The sequence below is a fragment of the Takifugu flavidus genome, chromosome 12, assembly GCF_003711565.1.
Source record: "Takifugu flavidus isolate HTHZ2018 chromosome 12, ASM371156v2, whole genome shotgun sequence".
NCBI lineage: Eukaryota > Metazoa > Chordata > Actinopteri > Tetraodontiformes > Tetraodontidae > Takifugu > Takifugu flavidus.
The window spans coordinates 5892307-5914815 of NC_079531.1; the positions used below are offsets into that span (position 1 = coordinate 5892307).

The window sequence follows — 22509 nt, forward strand, 5'->3', positions numbered from 1 at the left end:
CATTTGGTGGATTACGTGTAGCCTTATAACCTTGGTCTCTCCACTGAAGTCTAAGCCTCTTAGGGGAATGAAATGGATGGATGGATAGATTGATGTGAAACCCTCCCCCTCCCCTTTTCACATCCATCTCCCTTTCAGAAAAACAGAATTGGACAGCTATAAAAACATCTGTTAGCGGAGAAAACGTCGCGCAAAATCCAAAGTAGCCCATCGATTTCAGTTTGACCTGCGAGCCAAATTAAGTGAGTGATGGCAAAAATGGACCATAAATGATCTTTGAATTTTTATAGAGCATTTAAGAATAGACAAACCTTTGAATGGTAAAAAAAGAAGGGGGGTCTTATATAGAAGTCTTAGATTAGCATCTGAAAACCAGGATTAAATTGTGTTTATTTTATTCAGAAATGTGAATCTGTTTTTCTGGCAGATGCAGGAAGCAAAACATCTAAGAGAAAGTAATCTGCCTTCAGGGGGCACCAGTGAGTTCTGCCACGCTCCCGGGTGCTGACATACCTTCCCATCTTCTTTGAGTGTTAAATCCCCCCCAAACAGTTCCTGTCATTGACCTTCAAATGAGCATTATGAGATGCCAATTTAGTTCCAAACAGTACGGCTGCAGCTCCATCCATCTAAAGCCGCCTGTCTTTCTTCAGCACCTCTAATAAACTGTGTCCTCTCCTGTCCTCTTGTTTAGATGTTGCTGTTTCCCGGACAGCCGCCATCTCAGTCAGGTCGATACTCCGTCTCTATGAGCGGTGACTTGACCATCACCGACGTTCACCCCGAAGATTCCGGCTTCTACATCTGCCAGGCCATCAGTGTAGCGGGGAGCGTGATGTCCAAGGTGCTCCTGGATGTAGAAGGAGGTGCGGATTTGGTTCCTACAGTTTTTCAGGCAGGATGCCTGTGTGTGTGTATGTGTGTGTGTGTGTGTGTGGGGGTGTGTGTTATGCAATAAAAATCAGTTAAATGAAAGAGCCGTGAAGGGGCTCTCTGCTGGGTGAGCTATGAATTTTAGCCTTTATATTACCGGAGTTAACCTAGTTTATGGTCTTTTTTTAAAGTCGACTTTCCCCCCTTTGCACCCTCACATAAATTCCACCCTCCTCCCCAACTTGTAGGGCCTTCGAATCGCGTCCCGCCCATCATTCGCCAAGGCCCGGCAAATCAGACCGCGTCCCCGGGTGCAACGGTGCAGCTGCACTGCCGCGCTATAGGAGGCCCCGCGGTCCAGATTTCATGGGAGAAGGATGGAGAGGGACTACAGGGAAACGAGGCTCGGCTGACCTTGATGGAGAACGGCACTCTGCAAATCACAGACACAAAGGTAGTGTATATGCTATGCACTGAGCACCAAAAGACTTGTTCTACCAGCAATATGAGGACATATTTATGAAGTTGGGCCATTTTGGCCAGAAACTGTAAAGGGATAAGACATGATTTTAGGGTTGAGGCTAGCATTGGTGTTAAGGTTTGGGTTAGGGGTTAGTTTGGATGATTAGAGATGAGGTAGGGAGCTGGATAATGTTTAATGTGTGTGAATGTCCCCAGAAATACAGAAATGTGAGGAGGTGTGTGTGAAAAGAGGTATGAGTTGCATTAAGTGGGTGCTATTTATCAGAAAGGGCATGAAAAGGAGCTTTGAAATGATTTTGTTCTCCAGCTGATGGAAAACTGCACAGAACCGCGTAAACATGGCTCTCTGCCCTCTGACCTGTTTTCACACTTTCTCTGAAGCCCATCTGGCAACCCTTGCTTTCCCCCCCATTACAAAGTCAGTTCCGGTTTGTGGAATTAAAAGAGTTTCAAAGAGCGATCTCTCTACGGCGGCGCCTATCTTTGCAGCACAATTACGTGCCCATGCAGTGTGTAATTGTAATGTTAATGAAGGCGCTTGTTTGCAAATGCTAATGTCTTCCGCTCTCACCGAAGCTCCACCGGTCTCCCCTCTGTGCCGTAACCCCACCTGGAGGTCAGTCGGTGCCCGTCGGACGTCTCGGAAGCGGCATCACTTCCATTAATTGCCCGGCGATAGATGATTAATCATCAAACTGGCCTTTAATTAAGCCTCTTTCCCGGACTGGGCTCAGTGCTCTGCTGCCTCATCCACTTTTTTTTCTTTCTTCTCCGGCTCTGGTGCTCAGTAAACTTGGAGAATTAACTCTTGGTCCACTGCACCTCCGAGGCAGGGGAAATCTGCCATGCCAATGTGCTCAATGGAACAGAAGAGATGCATTAGTGTGGCATCCAGGGTGGGGGTGGGGGGGGGGGGTGACAAGGGAAAAAAACGAAAGGGAGAAAATGGAGATGACGACTGAAGTACTAAAAATATTTACCCTGCCGGTGCCCTCCCCCCGCCATCAATATTTCACGGTAAGTTGATGTCATGTGACGAAGTTCACCTGCACCACACGCTGAGCTGTCTGTCAGCCAGAGGTCAATACTGCGGCGGATGATCTCATAATGGCGGCTCCCGCACGCTGGCTTTCAGCCCGGACTGAGTGTGTGTGTGTGTGTGTGTGTGTGTGTGGTGTGTGTGTGTGTGGTGTGTGTGTGTGTGTTTGTGTGTGGGGTGGGGGGGTGGTCAGCCAGGCACGCGAGCATGCACACCGTCAACGGGGGAAGCAAGTACAAGAGAGCGCGGGCAACAGAGGAGCGCAATTACGCTAATACTAATAAAAAATGCATTGTTTTTCAGCACTTACTGTTCTTTTGTTTCCCCCCAGCTTGGTTTATTCCTGTCATCCTCATTATAGCTTTTTTCAGGGAGAAATCACCAAACATCGCACAAGTTAAAGACTAATTAGCTCGCTGTATTTCCCTCTGGAGCCGAAGAAGTATGGGAGCGGAAATGAGAGATCATGTTGATCAGGGGGCCACAAACACGACCCTTAACCAGTGATCTGATTTGGGAATAACTTTATAACCCAAGTTTTCCTCAAAGAAGCAACTTTCCAAGTTCAAGTCAGTAATTTAGGTTTTTAGTAAAGTTGTATTAAGGCTATTTTAAATATTAAAGGAGAGCTGTTTCACACATCTCTAACTTGGTTTGCTTGTGAACATAAATCAGTTTTCACGTTGTCACCTAAATCGATCCGTCAGAAGTGAAAGATGGCTGCTGGGATGTCCTGCAGCCCATCCCATAACTCCGGAATTATTATCCATTCGGCCCATTAATGTGTCTCCGTCTGTCCGACAGGAAGCCGATGCGGGGATGTACACGTGCGTCGCCTCCAGCGCCTCGGGGGAGTCGAGCTGGAGCGGGAGGCTGACTGTCAGAGGTACCTGTGGCGCTCCGTTCTTCCCGCTAACGTCGCACCTCTGCGCTCCACAACCCACACCTGGTGTCCCTCAGCATCTAAAGTTTAACCATGCGTTTCCTGTTTATGTGCCAGAATATGGAGGTTCTCCATCATCCAGAGCTTCCGAGTTCATCCAGCTTCCCGGGCCTCCTCAGAAACCGGTCATGACCGAGGTGACCAAAAGCACGGTCACCCTCACCTGGCAGTCCAACCCCCACGAAGGTGGCGCTGCCGTTACCTCCTACATCATCGAGGCTTTTAGGTAAGCACTGTGCTTCCGTTCAGGGAACCACTAGTTAGGCTTAAACCCTCGATGGCTGTGGCGCCCCTTGTGGTGGGATTTTTCTTGACATGCAGAAGCATTCCAGCTATTTCCAGAAAACCACGTCGTCCTCGTTAATCTCTCGGAGTCTTCAGTGCCGAGTTCTAACGACCAACCGGGGGCTTGAAGAAGAGTGGAGACGATTACTGCGGCGGTCAGCTTGGCTGCTCTGTCCTGTCCCGGGGGCATTGATGGTGGCGGTGGGGCTGACAGGGAGGGACAAGGCATCAGAGGTGTGGGGGGAGGGGAATGTGACTCTAAACTCACCAAAACTCCGTGACACGGAGAGCCGAGGAGGATCGTCTTCCCAATATTTGCTTTCACACCTGGAAAGACTCAAATAATGCCTTGACAAGAAAAATGCTAAATCCCATAATAATAACACCCCCTTCTTCTCCTCATCTAGTGAGACAGAAATGTTCCACACCGAGCCCCATTAATCAGGAAAAAAAATTCCCTTTGAATGTCAAGTTTGCTCTTCCTGCAGAGGAGAAAGATGGCAGGGGAGAAGTCACCGAAATAAATGTTGTGCCCTCTCTGTGGTAATTACAGTCATTTTCTCCTCCATAAATGTTAAATTGGACCCGGGCTGTCGCTCCAGTTGCCTCGCTGGATCCGTTTGGGAGCGGTTTTTCCAAACATCCAGTTGGATGCAGAAAAACAGCTCATATTTTGTCTGATTTGTCCTTCATTGGGAGCCATTCAAAGCACGATGATGGACGTCGATTTGAACTAAACACAGAATAAACGAGTAGATCTTAATTAGAGAGTTTGAAACGCTCCAGATCTGCACACAAACAAACTCGCCATCGGTTTGCTGAGGACATGTTTGTTTTCCGTGTTTGTTTCTGAAAAACAGCCAATCGGTGGGCAGCTCCTGGCAGACGGTGGCCGACCACGTGGGGCAAGAGAGGCACACGGTGGTGGGGCTTTACCCCAACACCGTTTACCTCTTCATCGTCCGAGCCGTCAACTCCTACGGCCTCAGCGACCCCAGCCCCATCTCTGAGCCCGTCAGGACACAAGGTGAGCGCCTCCGCCGCTTAAGATCAAAGAAAGGCCTTTTTTCCTTTGATATTTGTGCTTTAAATCTGGATTCTGGCATCTTTTTTCCCCTCCATTCTCTGGCTCGGTTGTTTCAGACGGCACTCCTTTGGGGGAGGGTGTGGACCACAGGCAGGTACAGAGAGAGCTGGGGGACGTGTCCGTCTACCTGCAGAAGCCTGTGATCCTGTCCCCCACCAGTGCCAGGCTCTCTTGGACGGTGAGTGGATCTTCAAACGCCGTCTCATCCGTCGCGCCGAGGGAAAACGCTAAAGCAGAGCCGCTCTTGCTTTTTCCAGGCGGCCCATCTGTCGCGTTACGTTCAGGGCTACCGCGTCTTTTACCGCACCATCGGCAGCTCCTGGATGGTCCAGGACGTGGAAGCAGCCTCTGACCACAGCGTCATCCTGACAGACCTGCAGAGGGCCACAGAATACGAGGTCAAGATACGCCCTTACTTTAACGAGCTACAAGGTCACGACAGCCTCATGGTTCTGCTGCAGACACCTGACGAGGGTGAGAAACCCATTTCCAAGCCTGCCACCATTGTTCGTAGGTTGGTTAGCCACTTAGCTTAGCACGAACAACAGAAACCTTCCCAAAGTGTCAGAAAGCCCATTAAAAAAATTGCTTTATTTCATAATTGTTTCTTGCCGTTTTAAGGCCAAATTTAAATGGATTTAGATAAGCCCCAATATTAAAATTTTAAATGAGTAATTCTTTTATTCAAATTCAAAATAATAAAAAAAAAAGTGGCCCTGGCCCAACTTTACTTTTTCCAACTTTGAGATAACTGATTGGACTGGATTCCAAGCTTTGAGCCCTTATTTCAAAGGCGTTCACATTTCGCTGGTGTCATTTTACAAAGCGGCTCAAATTAATGGGGAAATTATCCGGAAATGACCTGCAAAGTCCTGCTCCATTGCAACTTTAATGGGCAATCTCATTTCTTTTTCCCGTCTGGCCTCTCCCCCTCCCCACCTCCAGTTTTCAGCGCCCCCCCGCGCTCCGTGTCGGTGGTCCAGCTGACCAACAGCTCCACCGTCAGCGTGTCCTGGGAGCCTCCGCCCCAGAGCGCCCAGATCGGCCTCATACTGGAGTACAAGGTGAGACCAGCGATGCTCGGGATGGATCTGAGGGTGGCGAGCCAAAAAAAGGAAAAATAAGAACAGGCTGTTCTGGCAGTCTGGGGGGGCTGTACCGGTTCCAACTTTCTTGTTGATACACTAATGAAAAACACAGATTTTAATGACCAATTAGGGATTAGTCATCGCCTCGTATCTGCTGCCGCCAGTACATGTGCGAGAAAAGAGTTGTTTTTGTCTCCACTGACTGTCCCTGTCATCTGTTTGTTCCATCAGAAACGCCGAGTTCTGATTTCGTCCTGCACCCGAACACAACGCTGTTTATTAATCATGATGGGGGGGTGGGGGTGGGGGGGGCACGGGAGAACACACGCAGGCCTGTTTTTGAGATGTATTCTTCCCCTTTTAGGTGAACGGTACCCAAAGCAGCCAGAAGCAACGGTCTTGATCTCATCCCGCACCTCCTGGTGCCAGATAAAGATCTAAATGTGCCGTTGCGATGTTGAGCCGTCCCCTCCGTGTCTCCTCAGGTGTGGTGTCTGAGCGGCGGCGTGCAGCCGGAGGAGCAGATCAACCGGACCGTGGACGGAGCGGTCCTGTCCGTGCTGCTGACGGGCTTGCTGCCTGACACCTCTTACACCGTGACGGTGGCCGCCGTCACCGGCCTTGGCGTGGGCGCTCCGAGCCCCCCCATCAGCCTTCTGAGTGAGTGGATTAGATCACCCTTCAAGTCATACTTGGTCAGAGGGGAACCGATTAACTCTGAAGACACTGGAGTCGGTTTGATACACTAGCTTAGCATTGCGATGAAGCTTACGCCTAGAATTGACTAAAATGAGTAAAAAGAATATTCTTAAACATGCTAATTCATGCCTTTCAGGTACTAATTAGTACCTGTCAGGGCTATGCCAGGCTAAGCTAACAATCTGTTGGTGTGGGGGGGTATTAGGAGCATGCCCACCTGGTCCTGCTCAAAGTTTCTCCCTCTTAGAAGCGACTTTTCCTTGCTACTTCCCAGGGGCCAGGCTCCGAGTCTCTTGAGACACTCTTGATCGTAACAGACGCTGTTTAAATAAAGATGAATTGAATCGAATCCCCTCGTCAAGCCTCTTCTCTTATAGCCGTGCCGGCAGACAGGACCCCTCCCTCTGGGAAGACGGGGGACGACCAGAGCATATCGGAGCAGATCGCAGGCGTCATCCGGCAGCCGGCCTTCATCGCGGGTCTGGGCGTGGCCGCCTGGATGGTGCTGATGGGCTTCAGCGGCTGGATGTACTGTCGGCACCACAGGAGGAAGCAGCTGGGACATTACACCACATCCTTCGCCTACACGCCGGCAGGTGAGCGGGAAAAGCCCCGACTTTCATCCGTCGGAGCCTTGTTAGCGTCGTGACAGGTGAAGCTTCCCCTCAGCACCTTTCAGGCTGACTGCTCATGAAATAAACCACCTGGCCCAGCGCGGCCCTGACAGATTTTATTGTTTTTATAGCTGGGTTCATAAACGTGGTGAATTTTTCCTGTAATATGAGAGAAAATAGTTCTTTTCTCTACTTGTTGAGACTGAGGCAAGTGTAAATATTTAACATCGCTGCCGTGCCGCATAAAGATGATGTCGTTTGTTGGTTTGGAAGCTGTTGATTCCTCCGACGCAACATGCTGTCACTCTTAATCCGTCTCCTCCGCGGTTCTCCTTCCAGTCGGGTTCGTGCACGGCGAAGGGTCCGGGATCATCAACGGAGGGTGAATAACAATCAGGATTTCAATATCTGTGTGTCACGTGTGGCGTCGGTGTGAACGCATCGCCTCTTTTTTTCGTTGTTTTGAAGGCCGGGCCTGTTGGGGTCCAATATGGGCAACTACCCGTGGCTGGCCGACTCCTGGCCCGCCCCAAACCTCCACAACAGCAAGGAGTCCATCAACTGCTGCTCCAGCAAACTCAACACCGACAGATATTACAACGGTGAGGGCGCAAACTGATGTTCCTCTCTCGTAAACGATGAGATGTCTAAAACGGCGTTTCGCTCCCCCAGCGTCCGGCGGCGCCGGCTACCCGTGCCACATGGAGAAGCGCAGCACGGCGTCCCACGACAGCCCCATCTACAGCACCATCAACACCACCGCCGAGGATGACCTGCTGACCTACTATGACACCTACTCCAGCGCCTCCTATAACCAGGGGCCGGACCCCTACAGCAGCAACCCGGTGCTGTCCGGCAGCAGCCTCGTTGGTCCGGACCAGGACGTGGACCACTGGACCATCCAGTCCGGCCAGTCTGACTCTGAATACGCCAAACTCCAGTACACCAAGAAGAGCAATGGTGAGCTTTTCAGGGCAACGCTAAGCTAAGCTAAGAAGGTGTGGGAAGGAATTCCGAGTAAACCTGCCCCGGTCCTGCTCAAGGTTCCTTCCTGTTCAAAGCGAGCTCTTTCATGACGCTGTTGTCAGGCTCTGGGTTTTCTCGGTGAATTTCCCGACAGATTTGTGACGCAATCTTCTCCACTGTCCTGCCTGAAAGCGATGGCGTGCGGTGGCTAAGTGCTCATTCTGTCTCAGAAATTCAAGGCAGCCTCAAGGTGCTCCTGCAAATGATTGTTCCCGGCTCCTTCAGGCGCTCCTAAAACAAGGCTGAGGGCATCCGTCACTTTCAGGGTCAGGTGTCTCACATCACCAGTCACCTGGTCTTATTTTTTTATTTTTTTTTAGATAAACTGGTAAAGCAGAGGTCCACGGGGTCCTCGCCAAAGTCGGCTCCACTCACCTGGGTGGATGTTTTGTCGCTGCCTCTCTCTGCCAACCGAGACCCTCCGAAGAAAGACGAGAGGCAGCACAGGTGGGTCACAAACACACTTTATCAATAAATAAAATGATGGCATTATTATTTTGGTCAACTGTCAGGCAAAACCGGAGTGCAGTTCAGAGTCAGGGTAAGTTTTTGAATTAGCAGCTGCGGCATCTCCAGGCAGCGAGGGAACGCAGCTCCTGGGTTGCGGAGCGAGCGGCGTCTCCATTAACGCGCTCTGACAGACGAGAACGCAGACATAACGGAGGGCTGCCCCGACTGCGCCGCGTCTTCCTTAATGTCATTAGCAGCCATCTGACAGGCCAGATTAGCACGTAGCATTTTTCGGTGGCAGGTCCGTCATTAAAATAGCCCCGCCGGTGCTGAAGTGACAACAGGAATCGGGAGATCGTCCTCTCCCGCTCTACATCCATTCCCTTTACGCGATGATTTTCTTTCACCTGATGGATACACATCTGAAATCTGCAGCAGTTTTGTCAGATGTTTTTCCTTTAATGTCACCAATTGATAAATCACTTTAGCAAAATGTGTCAACAGCGTTTGAATGGATTGACTTAAAATTAAATGCAGCCATCGACGTGCCCTGGAGATGGATTTGCAATAATGTGACGACCCCTAACTCGTCACTTGCGCTGCCCCCGGGGGCTGATATGATAAGTGCACGCCAAGCTAAGACGGGAACTATGATAAACAGTAACATTAGCATTTAGCTTAGAGTGCTGCTCCTGATTACCATACTGTACTTTTAGATGATTTTACTGTCCCCCCCTGCAATGCAGCCCTGAGGAAGAGGATGACAACTGGTGCCCCCCGCTGCCCGCCAGAACCTACCTGATGGATGCTTCCAGAGAGGAGCTCTCAGGTTTCTCCTCCAAATCAGACGAGCTGTGCTATGCAGCGACCCTGGTGTCTACCCCTCCGAGAGACCCTCACAAGAGCAGAGAGAGCTCCAGGCTGAACCACCTCAACCTCCTGGCCCGGCACCAGCCGGGCTCACACGTTTCACAGTCCGACCCGGATCTGTTCGCTACCAAGAGCCAAGACGCCAGCGACGTTCACAAGATCCACCAATGGGGAGAGGACTTCACCAGGGAAGGCCTCAGCAAAGGTCAGCCGGAATTCTCTTCCACGTCTCCCGTCTTTAGAAGTGATTTTCCCCGAGAGGCAGCACACAAGCAGCCAGTGTCATGTGTGATTTAGTCACTCGCGTTACCTAACAGAGAGTCTTTGTGCGAGGGAATGGCGTTGAATCGGGGAGCGGCGAACCATGACGTCACTGTGCTGTGTTGTCAGGACAAACTCTGGCTTATGCCGGCGAGCAGAACCCCGCGGCCCAGGCGCACAGATCGAGGGGCAGGAAGAAAGCACCCAAGGAGGCTCAGCTCAGACGGGATCTTCACAGCCAAGAAGGTTCTGCATGAACTTTTTAGTTTAGTTTAGAGAAATGCAGAAGGGACGTGTTGTCACTTAAAAAGATGTTTTCAAGCATCTTGGCCAGCGGAACGATTTTCGCTAGCACGGCTATATGTGCTGTTTTTATCTGAGAAATTAAACTTGTCGCAATTGATTTTCCTAATTTGGTCATTTTTTCAGGTTTTACACAGCGATTTATGTCATATTCGGTTCTTTTTCCCCAGAGGCAAAGGAAGATTCAAAGCAGATTCAGATGGCTGCACTGCTAACTGTTTAGCCCAATTACGTTCCAGTTTCTGTTAAGCTAAGAGTTTGTCAGTAGTATCTCAAAAACAAACCCACCACAGCAGTAAAGCCGTACATGCCAGCATTATCGTATTAATCCGTATCGTCACCGATTTTTGCAGAGCTCCCACCCCCGCCTGCCCCTCCGCCCGCCGATAACTCCCTGCACCTCTTGGCCGATGTTTTAAGCAGCAGCCGGGCGGAAAGCGATAGAAAAGAGGGCAGCGACTCTCCCACACTTTCCAGGAGAGACGCACATTTGTCTCCCCAGAGGAGAGGACCCGCTAAGTGGTCTTCACAGGGTAAATACAGGTTTCCTTCCTCCTCTTTACCCAGCGATCGATGGCTAACGAGGACCCTCTGTCTCAAAAGTGTGCACTTACTGATGTTAACAGCTGGATTCTGCAGATATGTATAATCTTATTCATCAAAAAAATCCCCCTGCGATTAGAATATCACGACTGCCATTATCTGATATGAAGCCCCACTTACAGATGCAGAGGGTCTTTTTTTTTAATCTGCTCCATTGCTGCAGGTTTAACCTATATAAATATTACTATCATTTAAGTGATCCCCCCCACCCTCCTCATCTGCAGATGAAGCTATAATCCCATATGGACAGTCCAACTTCCTGCCAAAACTCCCGATGCCTGGTTACGGATCGCTGGGGGGGAAAGCGTGTCCAAGACGCTCCGTAGTCAGTCAGAGGAGGGATCAGGTATGTGTGGACTAACAGCCAGAACAGTTTTCTTAAAGCTATTTAGGATATTGGAATTATGATAAATCACCATGACCACCAAACTTCACATAACAAAATTTACGTACATGCGATATTAGTGGGGCCATTCACTGAGCGTTGCAGTTACATTCTGGCCACTAGGGGGCGATGGATAACGAGGATTCTCAGTATTTAGATGAATTAGATGAATTTAGAATTTTGAAATTACAGCAAGCAAACTGCAGATAAAATCGTGGAGGAGCCCTTCTGATCACCACATGATTCAATCCACATGGTTGCTAAATAAAAAAGTAATTGTTTCCTGTTTTTGTTCCAGAATCTTATGTAAGCAGATGCTGGTCACATGGCCTCACATCCTCGTGTCTCCATCACCATTTCCTGTCTTTGCAAACCGTTGATCTGTTGCTATGGTACCCAACCAATAAATACATTTTAAAAAGTGAAGGAAAGCTTCCAGGCCGCCCATTTGCCAAGCCGTTTCTGCCGTCTGTTGAATTGATTTTAATATATTTTTCGGGGCTGATTTGCTTGGTTTTCTCCGTAAGTGTAGATATCTTTACAATTTTTACAATAGATGTGATAAGATGATATAAAATTGATTTGAGAATTTAAGTATTTTTAAGCAATGGGATAAAATGTTGTACAGCAGATTACTGAATGTATCTCCTGTTTACTCCTGATGAAACCACGTGTGTTGAATGAAAAGAGGACAATGTCATGTGTGTGTGTTGCGTGTGTGCATTTTATTGTGTTGCTGATGTTATCTGTCACCCTTGTGTGTCTGTTCTGTATTATCCCTGTAGCTAAGCCTGTGTGTTAGTGGCATTTTTAAAATAAACCTTTATTACAAAAGGCCTTTTGTGCTCGTGTTTATTACACAGAGGGAAGAAAATGGCTCAAACATGCATCAAACATGAAACGGGTATCAAGACATTGATTTGTACCTAATATCTCTGCAAGCCTTTCAAGCTTTGCTTCTACTGGTGTCAGTTGTTATATTGCTGGCATTTATGAGGAAATCATTTGTCGAGTTAATCATTCATAGATCACATCAGCTCCAGTTGTTTCAGTCCGAAATAAGTGAAAACACAGTCATAAAACTCGAAATTGAACTCCAGTGGGCACTTAAGCGACATCTAGTGGTAGGAATAAGAATAGCAGGAATGTAATTTTATATTGAGGTGATCAATCAATCAATCAATCAATCAATCAATCAATCAATCAATCAATCAATCAATCAATCAATCAGTCAATCTTTATGTAAATAGCGTATGTTACAATCAAAATGATCTAAACTATTTGTTACATCTATGTGTGATTCAGTTTTGATAATAATGCCTTAAGACTGCCACAGGGATGTGGCATAAACATCCAGGTTATACAGCTAATTCGACTGTGTTTAGCTGCTGAATTAGGTGTATTCTACGCACAAAGGTCCACCCCCTTCTACATTTAACAAACTGAAAAATGTTCACCTTCAGTAGATGGATGTGAAAAGTGTTTCTATTCAAACCTGCACATTCAGCTCTTCACACGGGGAAGGTCAAACATTCACCTGAGTGGGCAATCAACATTCTAACACTGTCGAGTGGAGGGACTTGAAAATCAGCATGCTGTGATTGAGTAGAAGATAAAAAAAGGAAAAGCTCAGCTTTATATAACCTCATTTGAAGTGTCTGAGCTGTTAAATCTGAGACGACAGCATATAATCCATTCATTTAGGCATATAAAATATGTAGGGGGGGAAATAGCAGAGAAATCATTGTTAGAATCACATCTCTGTCTGAATCAGTCACGACTAAAAGGGAAATCAAGTAAGGTGAAATGACTGTACGGGTTCGCAGATCTGGATTAGATTTTACTCATTAAGACAGAATTATTACTGAGAGCTCATTAAATTAATTTCCCTCAATATGACTCTCTTCAGCAGGACGGAGTAAAATACGACACCTAGTGTACAAATGTGAGAATGCATCATCTGCTGGCAGGAAAGATTTAAAAATTATTTGAATTAAAGATGATAGAGGATGTATGGTGATGATCAATGATCGAGCAGAATTTAAGAGTCTAATTCCTAAAAGAATCCACATAATTGTTACCAGGATTGGAAAAATGCAACTATTGTGCAGCAAGAGTTCCCGTAGCAGTAAAAACCTGTAAAATATTAGCAAACACCCACTCAAAATGATTAATTTAACTTTCAAGATGACTGTATTTCTTTTGAGTGAAATAAGAAAAACCTTTTACAGCAACACGTCTTCATGCCTTTTATTCAACCAGTTCCAGCAATAAATGAGCCCCCTCCCAAATTTAATCATTTCTAGTGCTGCTTTTGTTGGTGCAGCTTTTTTAAGAGAATCTGAACAAAGCGCAGCCGCCCACCTACGGACTCAACATTCTCTCGTCCTTGAGGTTCCTCCCTGTGGTTGTGTTGGAGTTCAGGAGCAGCATGTGTTTGGTTTTAATCCTGTTTCAGAATAAACCATCTGTGTTGTTCGTGAGAATAAAAGCCATGGCAACCATTGAGAAAACACAGTTACTGACATCATGAAGGACTCAAACACACTAAAATGAACGCTGGTGGACATTTTTTTTACATGTCAAATAGTAATAATGGATGAAATAAAATAGGCTGAATGATGTTGAAAGGCAGAATTGACATGGAATTTGTAGAAATGTTGGAAGGAATGTTGCTTTGCCCCTTAAGAGAGTGAACTTATTCATTTATCCCATTGCATTCACTATATTTTGAACTTTTTGCAGTTTTAAACCACCATTTCGTCCCTGCCGGGGCCCAGCGGTCCGCTCTGCTGCATTTTGAATTCAAATCCCTGCGTCATCAGTATTACTGAGATAATAAACAGTTTTGTACCTTCAGCAGATTCCCAAAAACACAAAACTCATCCTCTGCGATTGGCCGCGGCTCAGTGTGCCCCATTGTTCCATCGGCCCCCTTTGTTGGCTCAGTTTCCTGCTCGCAAACAAAACTTTCCTGCCACTCTGGGCAATATTGGGCTCTTGGATGCTTTGACAACCTGGGAAAAAAACCAAAAAAAAAAAACCCCAAAAAACTGGAATCACTGACTTTTTCTGCGTGAAAAACTAAAGGTAAGTCATTATTATACGTTTTTGCAGGCTAAAACAGACAAATATCTGTTTTGTTATGGTTTTTACTGTCATATTTGAACTGGCCAAAATCAAAACCTTCCAGCAGCCTTAAATGGGGCCAGTCCCAGGTTCCTGGAGTCACATCAAAACCTGCTAAAGCTCTTAGAATGCAAACAAAAGTGAATTTTATTTGGATTTGGAGAGTATGCGTGAGCAGCGTGACTGGACGTGTTAGCCGAGGCTGACGGCTGCAGCCTGCAGCTCTTAAGTCTTGCTGTCTAATAAATAAATCGGAATATATTTAGACTTTATATCATTCACGTGGAGTGCTCCTCCTGTTCAGAGGCAGCACCACGAGGCTCTAATTGGCACCGAGGGATCCAAAAGGGCCCGACCTGCTTTGTTTCATACGTGAGTTTTACCTTGTTCCCCTTATTTCCTCAGGATGTACAGCTTCATGGGAGGTGGGTTGTTCTGTGCAGGAGTAGGGAACATACTCCTCATTGTCTCTACGGCAACGGACTACTGGATGCAGTACCGCCACTCCAGCAATTACATGCACCAGGGCCTGTGGCGGTACTGCGTGCCTGGGAAATGCATGACACACACCGACAGCATCGGTAAGAGCCGCCAGTCGGTGACCTCCCGACCAACTCTGACCCTCTGACTGTTGTCTCCTGTGCCTTTCTGCCCCCCCCCCCCCCCCCCCCCCCCACACACACACACAGCCTACTGGGACGCCACCCGGGCCTTCATGATCCTCTCCCTCCTGGCTTGTTTCATCGGCATCATCATCGGCGTCATGGCCTTCATCCACTACTCCTCCTTCGACGGGTTTGACAAGACCTTCGCAGCCGGCATCCTCTTCTTCATTTCCTGTAAGCGCTCGAGGCAGAGACCCAGATAGGACGGCGTCCCCTCCTCTAACGCCGGTTGTTTGGTGCTGTGCTGCAGGTTTCTTCGTGCTGCTGGCCATGGCTGTGTACACGGGGGTGACGGTCAACTACTACGGCAAACGCTATGGCAGCTGGCGGTTCTCCTGGTCCTACATTATGGGCTGGGTGGCGGTGGTGCTCACTTTCTTCTCAGGTGGGAATTCTGCCACCGATGAACAAAAACAACCGTCTGACCCACTCTGATCACGGTGCTGGCGTTTATCCTCTTGCAGGTATCTTCTACATGTGTGCCTACAGGATGCACGAGTGCCCGAGAAACTCCAACTCCCGCTGACCTGCCGGAGACGCCAAAGGCACCGTCGCCGCAGCCAGAAGATTGACGGCCAAGATCCAACTATCCAACTCTGATCATTTCTAACTGACCTAAATATTGACTGCTAGGACAGTGATGTAATTCTGTGACACCAGTTTCAGGGCTTGGAGGTGTAAACTGTTGTGTGAATTGAAATAAAGAACAAGACAATCATGTTTTCAGTCATTTTATTGAAAGAAGAAAACCGAATTGTGCTTTTGCAAAGATTCGTTGGTGTAACAGCGGCACCTTAAATTAACGGCCTCTGAGCCTGTGGCACCAACACTAAACCTCCTCGATGGTGGGGCCTGATGATGGCCCCGCCCCATCAGGCACCCCCTCGCCGGTCTTGATGGGGTTGCAAACCTTCTCCATCTCCTGCTGCCGATGCTGATATTCATCCCTTTCTGCAGCCTGAAAACAAACACACATGGAATTAAGAGTTGGATGTTTGGAAGCAATCCACCTGATTTGCACCTGATTTTTGTCCAACCAGCTGATGACCTCATTACATTTGTCCACCGCCTTCTGGTTTTTCTCCTTGCTGATCTTCCCGTCCAGCTTCTCTTCCTCCAGGGTGGACCTAATGTTGAAAGATTAAGACTCCAAACTATTCTTCATGGCTTTCTTATCTCTCTGCTGGTCATCCTTAGCCTTGATACCTCTGCTTCGTGGACCGTTCGCTCAATATCATCCTTGCTCAAGCGACCTCCGGGGTTTATTTCCAAATTAATTCACTATGAGATACAACAAACTTCTTGATTTTTCTACCTTTGTCATTGGTGAGGGTGATCTTGTTCTCATTCATGATGCCGTTGGCGTCGATATCAGAGCTGACTTCAATCTGAGGAACCCCTCGGGGTGCAGAAGGGCTCCCCGTCAACTCAAACTTCCCCGACAGATTGTTTTCTTTGGTCACCTTCAAACACCTGCGAACACAAGAAGCCACATTTTTGTTCTTTTCATTCTAAATTTTTCAGTCCAACGTGCTGTCCTTCTTGAACTTGCTCTTGAACTCAGAAATGAAGTAGTTGATCCTCCGGCTGTCAAAGTCCTCACCTCCCAAATGTGTGTCACCTGCCGTGGACTCGACCTCGAAGATGCGTTCGATAGTCAAGATGGAGACATCAAACGTTCCCCCACCCAGCTCAAAGATTAGTTTCTTTCTGCCCCGACCTGCAAAGATTTAATGGACCATTTAGCCTCTGCGGGACACTTTTGTCCAGGCAATGTAGTGAAGGTTTGCTGAATGGACACGCGCTACAGGTGTCTTGCAGTCAGCTAATTGATGATCCAGAGAATGTTGAAGTCAGAAATTATCCCAGCATCCTTGGTGGCCTGACCCTGTGAGTCACTGAAGAAGGCGGGAACCATCACGACAGCATTTGTGACAGTCTGCGACGGGAAAAGCACTTCCTAAACAGTTGTTTAGGAAATGAGAAGCTCCTCAATGCATCAATAAAGGTTAAATAACTATTTGCCAGCTGTTAGATAATTGCCCCTGCAGTAATTATCCAATAGGAGGCTCCTATCAGTCTCAGGTTGAATCAAAGTTCCTTTGATCATTTGAAAGAGCAAATGTCAAAGTTCTTCAATAAAGTCAAAGTTCAGAATTTTTGATTTTGTGTGTGCATGCATCCGCCCGAGTTCTCGTCTTCGTTTGTGTCGAGGAATGTGTTCAGGATGAAACCTAATTATGGGACCTGGTGAAAGTAAAGTCGGCAGAAAAAGGCAGCCAGGTTTGCAGCCGCAGAAGGAAGTCTCAAAGTCCACAATTGAGATTTCACGTTATCGTAATCCTCATTTCAAGAACCTGTGGAAGGGCAATCAGGCAGATGGGAATCAGGCAGGGAGCAAACAGAGACAAAGTTGGACAGAAAACACAATTTATCGGGGCTGGGATGGAAAAAGACGGCTCAAAAAACGAGACAGCAGTAGAAAGTTAGACATGAGACACATCCAGGCAGAGGGTGTGTAATGCTGGGGGTGGGGGTACTGGGGAAAACAAGTGTTCCGGACTGTCTGCAGCAGAGCAGGTTGCAACATGGAATCCCCCTTCTGATACATATATACATTTGAATGGAATCATTTAAGGCCCATTTAAAAAATATTCGGTCCAGAAAATGGGAGATGTTTCGCACAACAGAGCCATGTTGACAGAGAAACAGTTGACGATTCATCCAGTAGTTGGTGAATCTATTTGATCAAGTTTCACTCCGTCTGACGCATTAATGAGGTTGTCCGCACCTGTCTTAACTTTCTTTTTTTTAAATTCTGACCTAAATCTGTTTATTACTCTTTGTCCCAGGGTCGGCTAAATTCGCTCCCTTTGGGTTCCAAAGAAATATGCCACCGGTGACGCTGATGGCACAGCTCCCAGCACAAAGGAGAGATTAAAACTGGCATTTGACATTGGATGCCTCTGAAGCGATTTATAAGGCAGCTTTATTTCAGGCGGTATCCTCTCGGGGGCTCGCGGGGCTCGCCTTTCGGGGTCTGGCTTTCAAGTGACTGAGCTTCACAAAGGCTCACATGGGTGGGTCTGTAATTCAGCTGCCGCACAAAAAAGACACAGAAATTTACAGTTTACATCCTGAGGCCATCGGACAAAACGGATCTTTCACAAAAGTCGCACTGTGTGGGACAACAGCGAGACTCTTATCACATAAAACGATCTGAAGAAAAGAACATTTCTGATCGGCTCGCTAACCTTTTCTTTCATTGGGATATGAAAAATAAAACACTACTCATGCATCGCAGTTTCCTATGTAATGCTCACCCTGCCGGTGACACAATGGCCACAATTAACGCACAATTATCCACATTTAACACCCTGACGTATACAATTACATCATGGCTGCAGGTTGGCATAAACACCACGTTAATTTTACCACATTTAACTCTAACAGCTACTGGATTCACTTGCTCAGTAATGTTTGACTCAAACCTGAGGTTCGCGTACTCAACTACCTTATATGCCCCCAAAAAACACTATCTAAATTCTTATGTTGCACTCTTCGAAGACAGAAGTCACAATTGAAAGAGAATTAAATAGAAATTCATACAAAAGTCAGCAGTGATGAACAGTAAATTGTGGCCAACAAACAGAATGTCCAGGGTTCAAACAGTTCTTTCTTTTAGGGAATTTCATGGATTAATACAGAGGTGTCAAACTCAAATACCCAGTGGGCCAAAATTCAAAACTGGTCACGGGCCAACATTGACATTTATTGAAAAAAATCTTCCTCCAGCTAACACAGAACCTTTTGATATATATGGACCCAAACTAGTTTTGCTCAACAACTGAACATGGAACAAGCAAAGCTTAACACAATACAATATATAATTTATTACTGCACACATGCAAAATTGAAATTCAAATTTAAAAAAAAAACATATCGCTGGCATTCATTTCTTCTCTTTTTATTTTCAGCCTTCTGAATTAAATTTCAATAGTAATCTTTTGCCATTGTAAGTAAATTTTCATCTCTTTTACTTTCAAGATTCAAGAGTACTTTATTGATCCCTTTAGGGGGTGTCCATCAGGGAAATTAGCATCTCCAAAAAAACGTACAGCACTGTACAAAATTACCCACCACCATTACACACCATTAAACCTATTAAAAATAATAAAAAATAGAATAAAATAAGAAATAAAATAGAATAAAATAAGAAATAAAATAGAATAAATTAAAAATAGAATATAAATACAAAATTTATAAAAATGTAAATAAATGAATAGATGGATGAATGAACTGAATGAATGGATTTCTGGTGCCTTTGAGTCATTTCCAGGTGTTTGTACTTGTCTTGGTCCGTCTTTTACATATCTAAACAGATATTCTGCCTCCTACCTGTTCAGAAAGGTCCTATTATCTGCCTTTCTTTTTACCATTTGGTTTTTTGTTGGTGGTTGGAAAGCCAAAAATTGGTGCATTACCACCACCAACTGATGTGGAGTGTGGATTTTAACACAGGGGAGCATTCTGGTATTTGTAGTATTAGCACATACACTTTAAGAGATAATACTGGCGGGCCAGCTCTAATAGTCAATTGGTATTGCTTCACGGGCCAAATATAATCACATTGCAGGCCAAATTTGGCCCACGGGTCAGAGTTTGACACCTATGGATTAATATATAAACAACATCCCGTAGTTATTTTCTGTGATATTAGTCATATATTACATTACAGGTTACACATTAATATGATTGTCCAGAGACTGAATTCATTCAATTTAATGATAATAAAAGTCCCACTAAATGACGTCTGTTGTCAGGAAACTGGAAAGTGTTCGTGTTTGCTTAATTTAGATCATAGAGGGCTTTTATTTAGACGGAACCTGAGAGATAGACAAATGATGATGTTTGTGCAGCTCAGGTTGCGGTATTATCCGAGACGTTTCCTCACACACCCCTGTGGGAGACCAACGTATAAAAGGGGAGATTCGGTGGCCCGTAACAAGACGTCAAATGAAGACATGAAGACTTACAGGTGAGTCTGAACAATGACTTTATAACCAAGAAAACAGGTGCGATCACTGATTAAAGCATTTAAAAATTGGACTTCAACCACCTCCCCATCTGCTGCTTCCTCACAGGTCCACTCTCAGAACCATGAGGCTGGTCCTCCTGGTGTACCAGCTCTGCCTGGTGTTCAGAGCTGAGGCTCAGCTCCCAGACGCTTGCATCAGAAGTAATACCAACAGGGACCCAGGTCAGTGTTACCTCCAACACCCCCCACCCCCCCCCCCCCCCCACCCCCCTCCCCCCCTTTGGGCCTCCTTTCCTCTGTCTCATTCCTCCTGGTTCCCCGTGTGTCCTGCAGAAAACAGTGACATCAGCGTGGTGTGCGGGACGCAGTACATGGACCTGAGCATCTACATCTGCCCAGTGTATCACGCTCGGTACAACGAGTCTCTGATGGCGGTGAATAACGTGGACAGACCCGAGTGTTACGGCACTGCTGTCTGGAATGTTGACCCCCCTCTCTTAACGTTCAGGTTCCCCATTAATGAGAGTGCCATCGCATCCTGCAACAACATGTTTACGGTATTTCCCAACGCTATTTTCAGTGAAGGTGCACTTTTCCTTGAAATATGTTGATTCGATCAACTAACACACGTCTCGATCTCCAACAGACAATCAACAAGGCCGGAACAGGGCAGTTCGCCGACTTCTCCAACGTCCAGTATGTCAACATCTCTGGTGTAATCAACTCCATAGACCCCTCCTTGGGCATGATCACCTACAGCCCGCAGATCCTGTACAAGTTCTCCTGCCTCTACCCGATGCAGTACCTCCTGAACAACACCGAAATGGCAGTGTGAGTACAGGCGTGCTAAACGCCGCCTCCGTCTATGCAGGTCAAAGTTTCCATTAAACTGGGTGACTTTGATTTTCACCGTGCAGGTCAGGCATAAGTCTCGCCATCAAAGACAGCAACGGGACCTTCAGCAGCACGCTCAGTATGGAGCTCTACCAAGTAGGTCTCCGTACCCCTTACGCGCTTGCCTTCGATTAGCGCAGTCTGATGTTGTCATTTCTCGAGCGACAGGACCAAGAGTACCAGCAAATCCTGAGCATCCCACCGACGGGGCTTAACTTGAAGACCAAGATTTACGTTGCGGTCACAGCGACCAACCTCACAAACAGGTGGGTTAGAATGAGCGCCTGAATCAGACAAGACAACGTCCACCACCTCTCTGTCGCCGAAGGTTCAACGTGCTGCTTGACCGATGCTACGCCACGACGAGTCCGAACCCCAACGACGACAAATACTACGACCTTTTCGTTGGGTGAGTCAGAGGATCGCGATGCTCCTTGCGTTGGGTGGAGCTTCCACGCAGTCACGCTACACCCGCGTCCTTTCTCCCGCCCCCAGATGTACTCGCGATGCGCAGACTAAGCTGGAGCAGAATGGCGAGGCCCAGAGCGCCAACTTCTCCTTTGAGGCCTTCAGATTCGTGGAGCACAAAAATCAGCCCATTTCCACCTTCTACCTGCACTGTATCACCAGGCTGTGCGAGGTGTCCTCGTGCGCCAGCTTAAAGCCGGTGAGTCGCTGCGGCCCTGAGAAAAACCACGCTCGCTTTCACCTCTCGGGTCGGGGGTTGACTCTCGCCATTGATTCCACGCAGAACTGTCCAACGTCCAACAAGAGGAGGAAGAGAGAGGCCGAGGATGTTTCAGCCAACACCACAATCACCTCGCATGTCATCATCGTGGGAAAACGGAGCAGCGGTGAGTGTTGAGGTCTGAAAAAACAGGGTTGTGGATTACAGAAGAGTCCATCAGCCTGATTAAGACTGCAGGGTTTTTCTCATATAAACAGATACATACATGTGGATAAAAGCTTTGTACATACACAATATATCAGAGCAAACATTCTTTTTGTGGAATGAAGTTGTTCAATAAAAGGATAAACGAGCCCATCATCATAAATAGCATTTTTCAGCACCACACCAGATGTGTGATGAGATTAGTAGCTTTATTAAGACTCCAGGGTTTCAGAAACTTTCCTGGAACATTCTGGAAAATCACTCAAGGTCAAGGACTGACTTTATTGTGATTCACCTGTTTCAGATGTCCAAACCTTCTCGGCCTCTAACGGTAAGGCTCCCGGCTTAATCGTGGTGTTATGTCACTTATGAGTAACTTTTCCATCCGTTGAACCACATAAGAAGCATTTTCTTCAACATATCCTTTTCTTCCCCACACAGGCGCGTTGGATGAAGGCCAGTACAACAGCCCTTTGGTGGCTGTGATCGTCTGCATCGTGATCCTCACGATCTTCATCCTTGCCATGGCTGTTTACTTTGGACTGTACGTGAGACGGAGAAAGCTGTAACACGATCGACAGCAGAGCTTCCTCGATGCACCACATCGTCAATTAACGCGTTGTTCTTCATTTACAAACCAGCTTTATACACAGGTAGTCAGCACTTAGCTTAGCTTGCTTTCTTGTTGATCATGTCACAGCTGGGATTAGGTAATTGGGATAAAAATATGGTTAAATATTAGTATCAGTGAATCTCAGTGAGGACTTGGAATTTGTTGCGTAACTCTGTAGCTGTAACCTAATTACCCAGGGCAACAAAGTTGTGTTTTTTAGGTGTGTGTTTTGTGGGTTGTAGACATCATCACTAAGAAAACATGTCTTA

The 22509-nt window shown here is 46.9% G+C and overlaps 3 protein-coding genes and 1 long non-coding RNA gene across 6 annotated transcripts in view; 3 read left to right on the forward strand and 1 right to left on the reverse strand.

The window, feature by feature from the left end:
- The window catches only part of zgc:77784 (uncharacterized protein LOC402947 homolog), a 29562-nt gene extending 17719 nt beyond the window's left edge, over positions 1 to 11843 (forward strand). Inside the window, exons 8-26 of one of the 2 annotated variants that reach the window (XM_057049801.1) lie at positions 695 to 866; positions 1122 to 1327; positions 3200 to 3281; positions 3396 to 3564; positions 4484 to 4650; positions 4767 to 4888; positions 4968 to 5184; positions 5656 to 5774; positions 6284 to 6458; positions 6875 to 7093; positions 7451 to 7493; positions 7580 to 7713; positions 7784 to 8071; positions 8458 to 8584; positions 9334 to 9662; positions 9848 to 9964; positions 10375 to 10554; positions 10849 to 10970; positions 11308 to 11843. In XM_057049801.1, the coding sequence (XP_056905781.1) occupies positions 695 to 866; positions 1122 to 1327; positions 3200 to 3281; positions 3396 to 3564; positions 4484 to 4650; positions 4767 to 4888; positions 4968 to 5184; positions 5656 to 5774; positions 6284 to 6458; positions 6875 to 7093; positions 7451 to 7493; positions 7580 to 7713; positions 7784 to 8071; positions 8458 to 8584; positions 9334 to 9662; positions 9848 to 9964; positions 10375 to 10554; positions 10849 to 10970; positions 11308 to 11319 (3000 nt within the window). In that variant the 3' untranslated portion in view covers positions 11320 to 11843. Of the gene's footprint in view, positions 1 to 694; positions 867 to 1121; positions 1328 to 3199; positions 3282 to 3395; positions 3565 to 4483; positions 4651 to 4766; positions 4889 to 4967; positions 5185 to 5655; positions 5775 to 6283; positions 6459 to 6874; positions 7094 to 7450; positions 7494 to 7579; positions 7714 to 7783; positions 8072 to 8457; positions 8585 to 9333; positions 9663 to 9847; positions 9965 to 10374; positions 10555 to 10848 lie in introns of both variants that reach the window. The other variant, XM_057049800.1, reaches the window with a different exon arrangement.
- Positions 11844 to 12311: 468 nt separating this feature from the next.
- lim2.3 (lens intrinsic membrane protein 2.3) lies at positions 12312 to 15521 on the forward strand. Its single transcript, XM_057050472.1, has 5 exons — positions 12312 to 14099; positions 14544 to 14719; positions 14828 to 14977; positions 15054 to 15188; positions 15268 to 15521. The coding sequence occupies exons 2-5, from the start codon at positions 14545 to 14547 to the stop codon at positions 15327 to 15329; spliced, it is 522 nt and encodes a 173-aa protein (XP_056906452.1). The 5' UTR covers positions 12312 to 14099; position 14544; the 3' UTR covers positions 15330 to 15521.
- LOC130535450 (uncharacterized) lies at positions 15519 to 16800 on the reverse strand. The gene is made up of 4 exons (XR_008953117.1): positions 16407 to 16800; positions 16119 to 16276; positions 15860 to 15930; positions 15519 to 15761 (listed from the first exon to the last, which is right to left on the reverse strand). It is a non-coding gene; the product is annotated as an uncharacterized LOC130535450 (long non-coding RNA).
- Positions 16801 to 19946: 3146 nt separating this feature from the next.
- On the forward strand, positions 19947 to 22462 carry LOC130534883 (zona pellucida-like domain-containing protein 1). Of its 2 annotated transcripts, XM_057049511.1 has the most exons (10): positions 19947 to 20063; positions 20175 to 20398; positions 20488 to 20672; positions 20759 to 20831; positions 20904 to 21001; positions 21064 to 21144; positions 21231 to 21402; positions 21487 to 21589; positions 21932 to 21958; positions 22069 to 22462. In XM_057049511.1, the coding sequence occupies exons 1-10, from the start codon at positions 19964 to 19966 to the stop codon at positions 22194 to 22196; spliced, it is 1191 nt and encodes a 396-aa protein (XP_056905491.1). In that variant the 5' UTR covers positions 19947 to 19963; the 3' UTR covers positions 22197 to 22462. The 2 variants fall into 2 exon arrangements, with proteins under 2 accessions (XP_056905491.1, XP_056905490.1); XM_057049510.1 differs by having other exon boundaries at positions 21231 to 21589.
- The last annotated feature ends 47 nt before the right edge of the window (positions 22463 to 22509 follow it).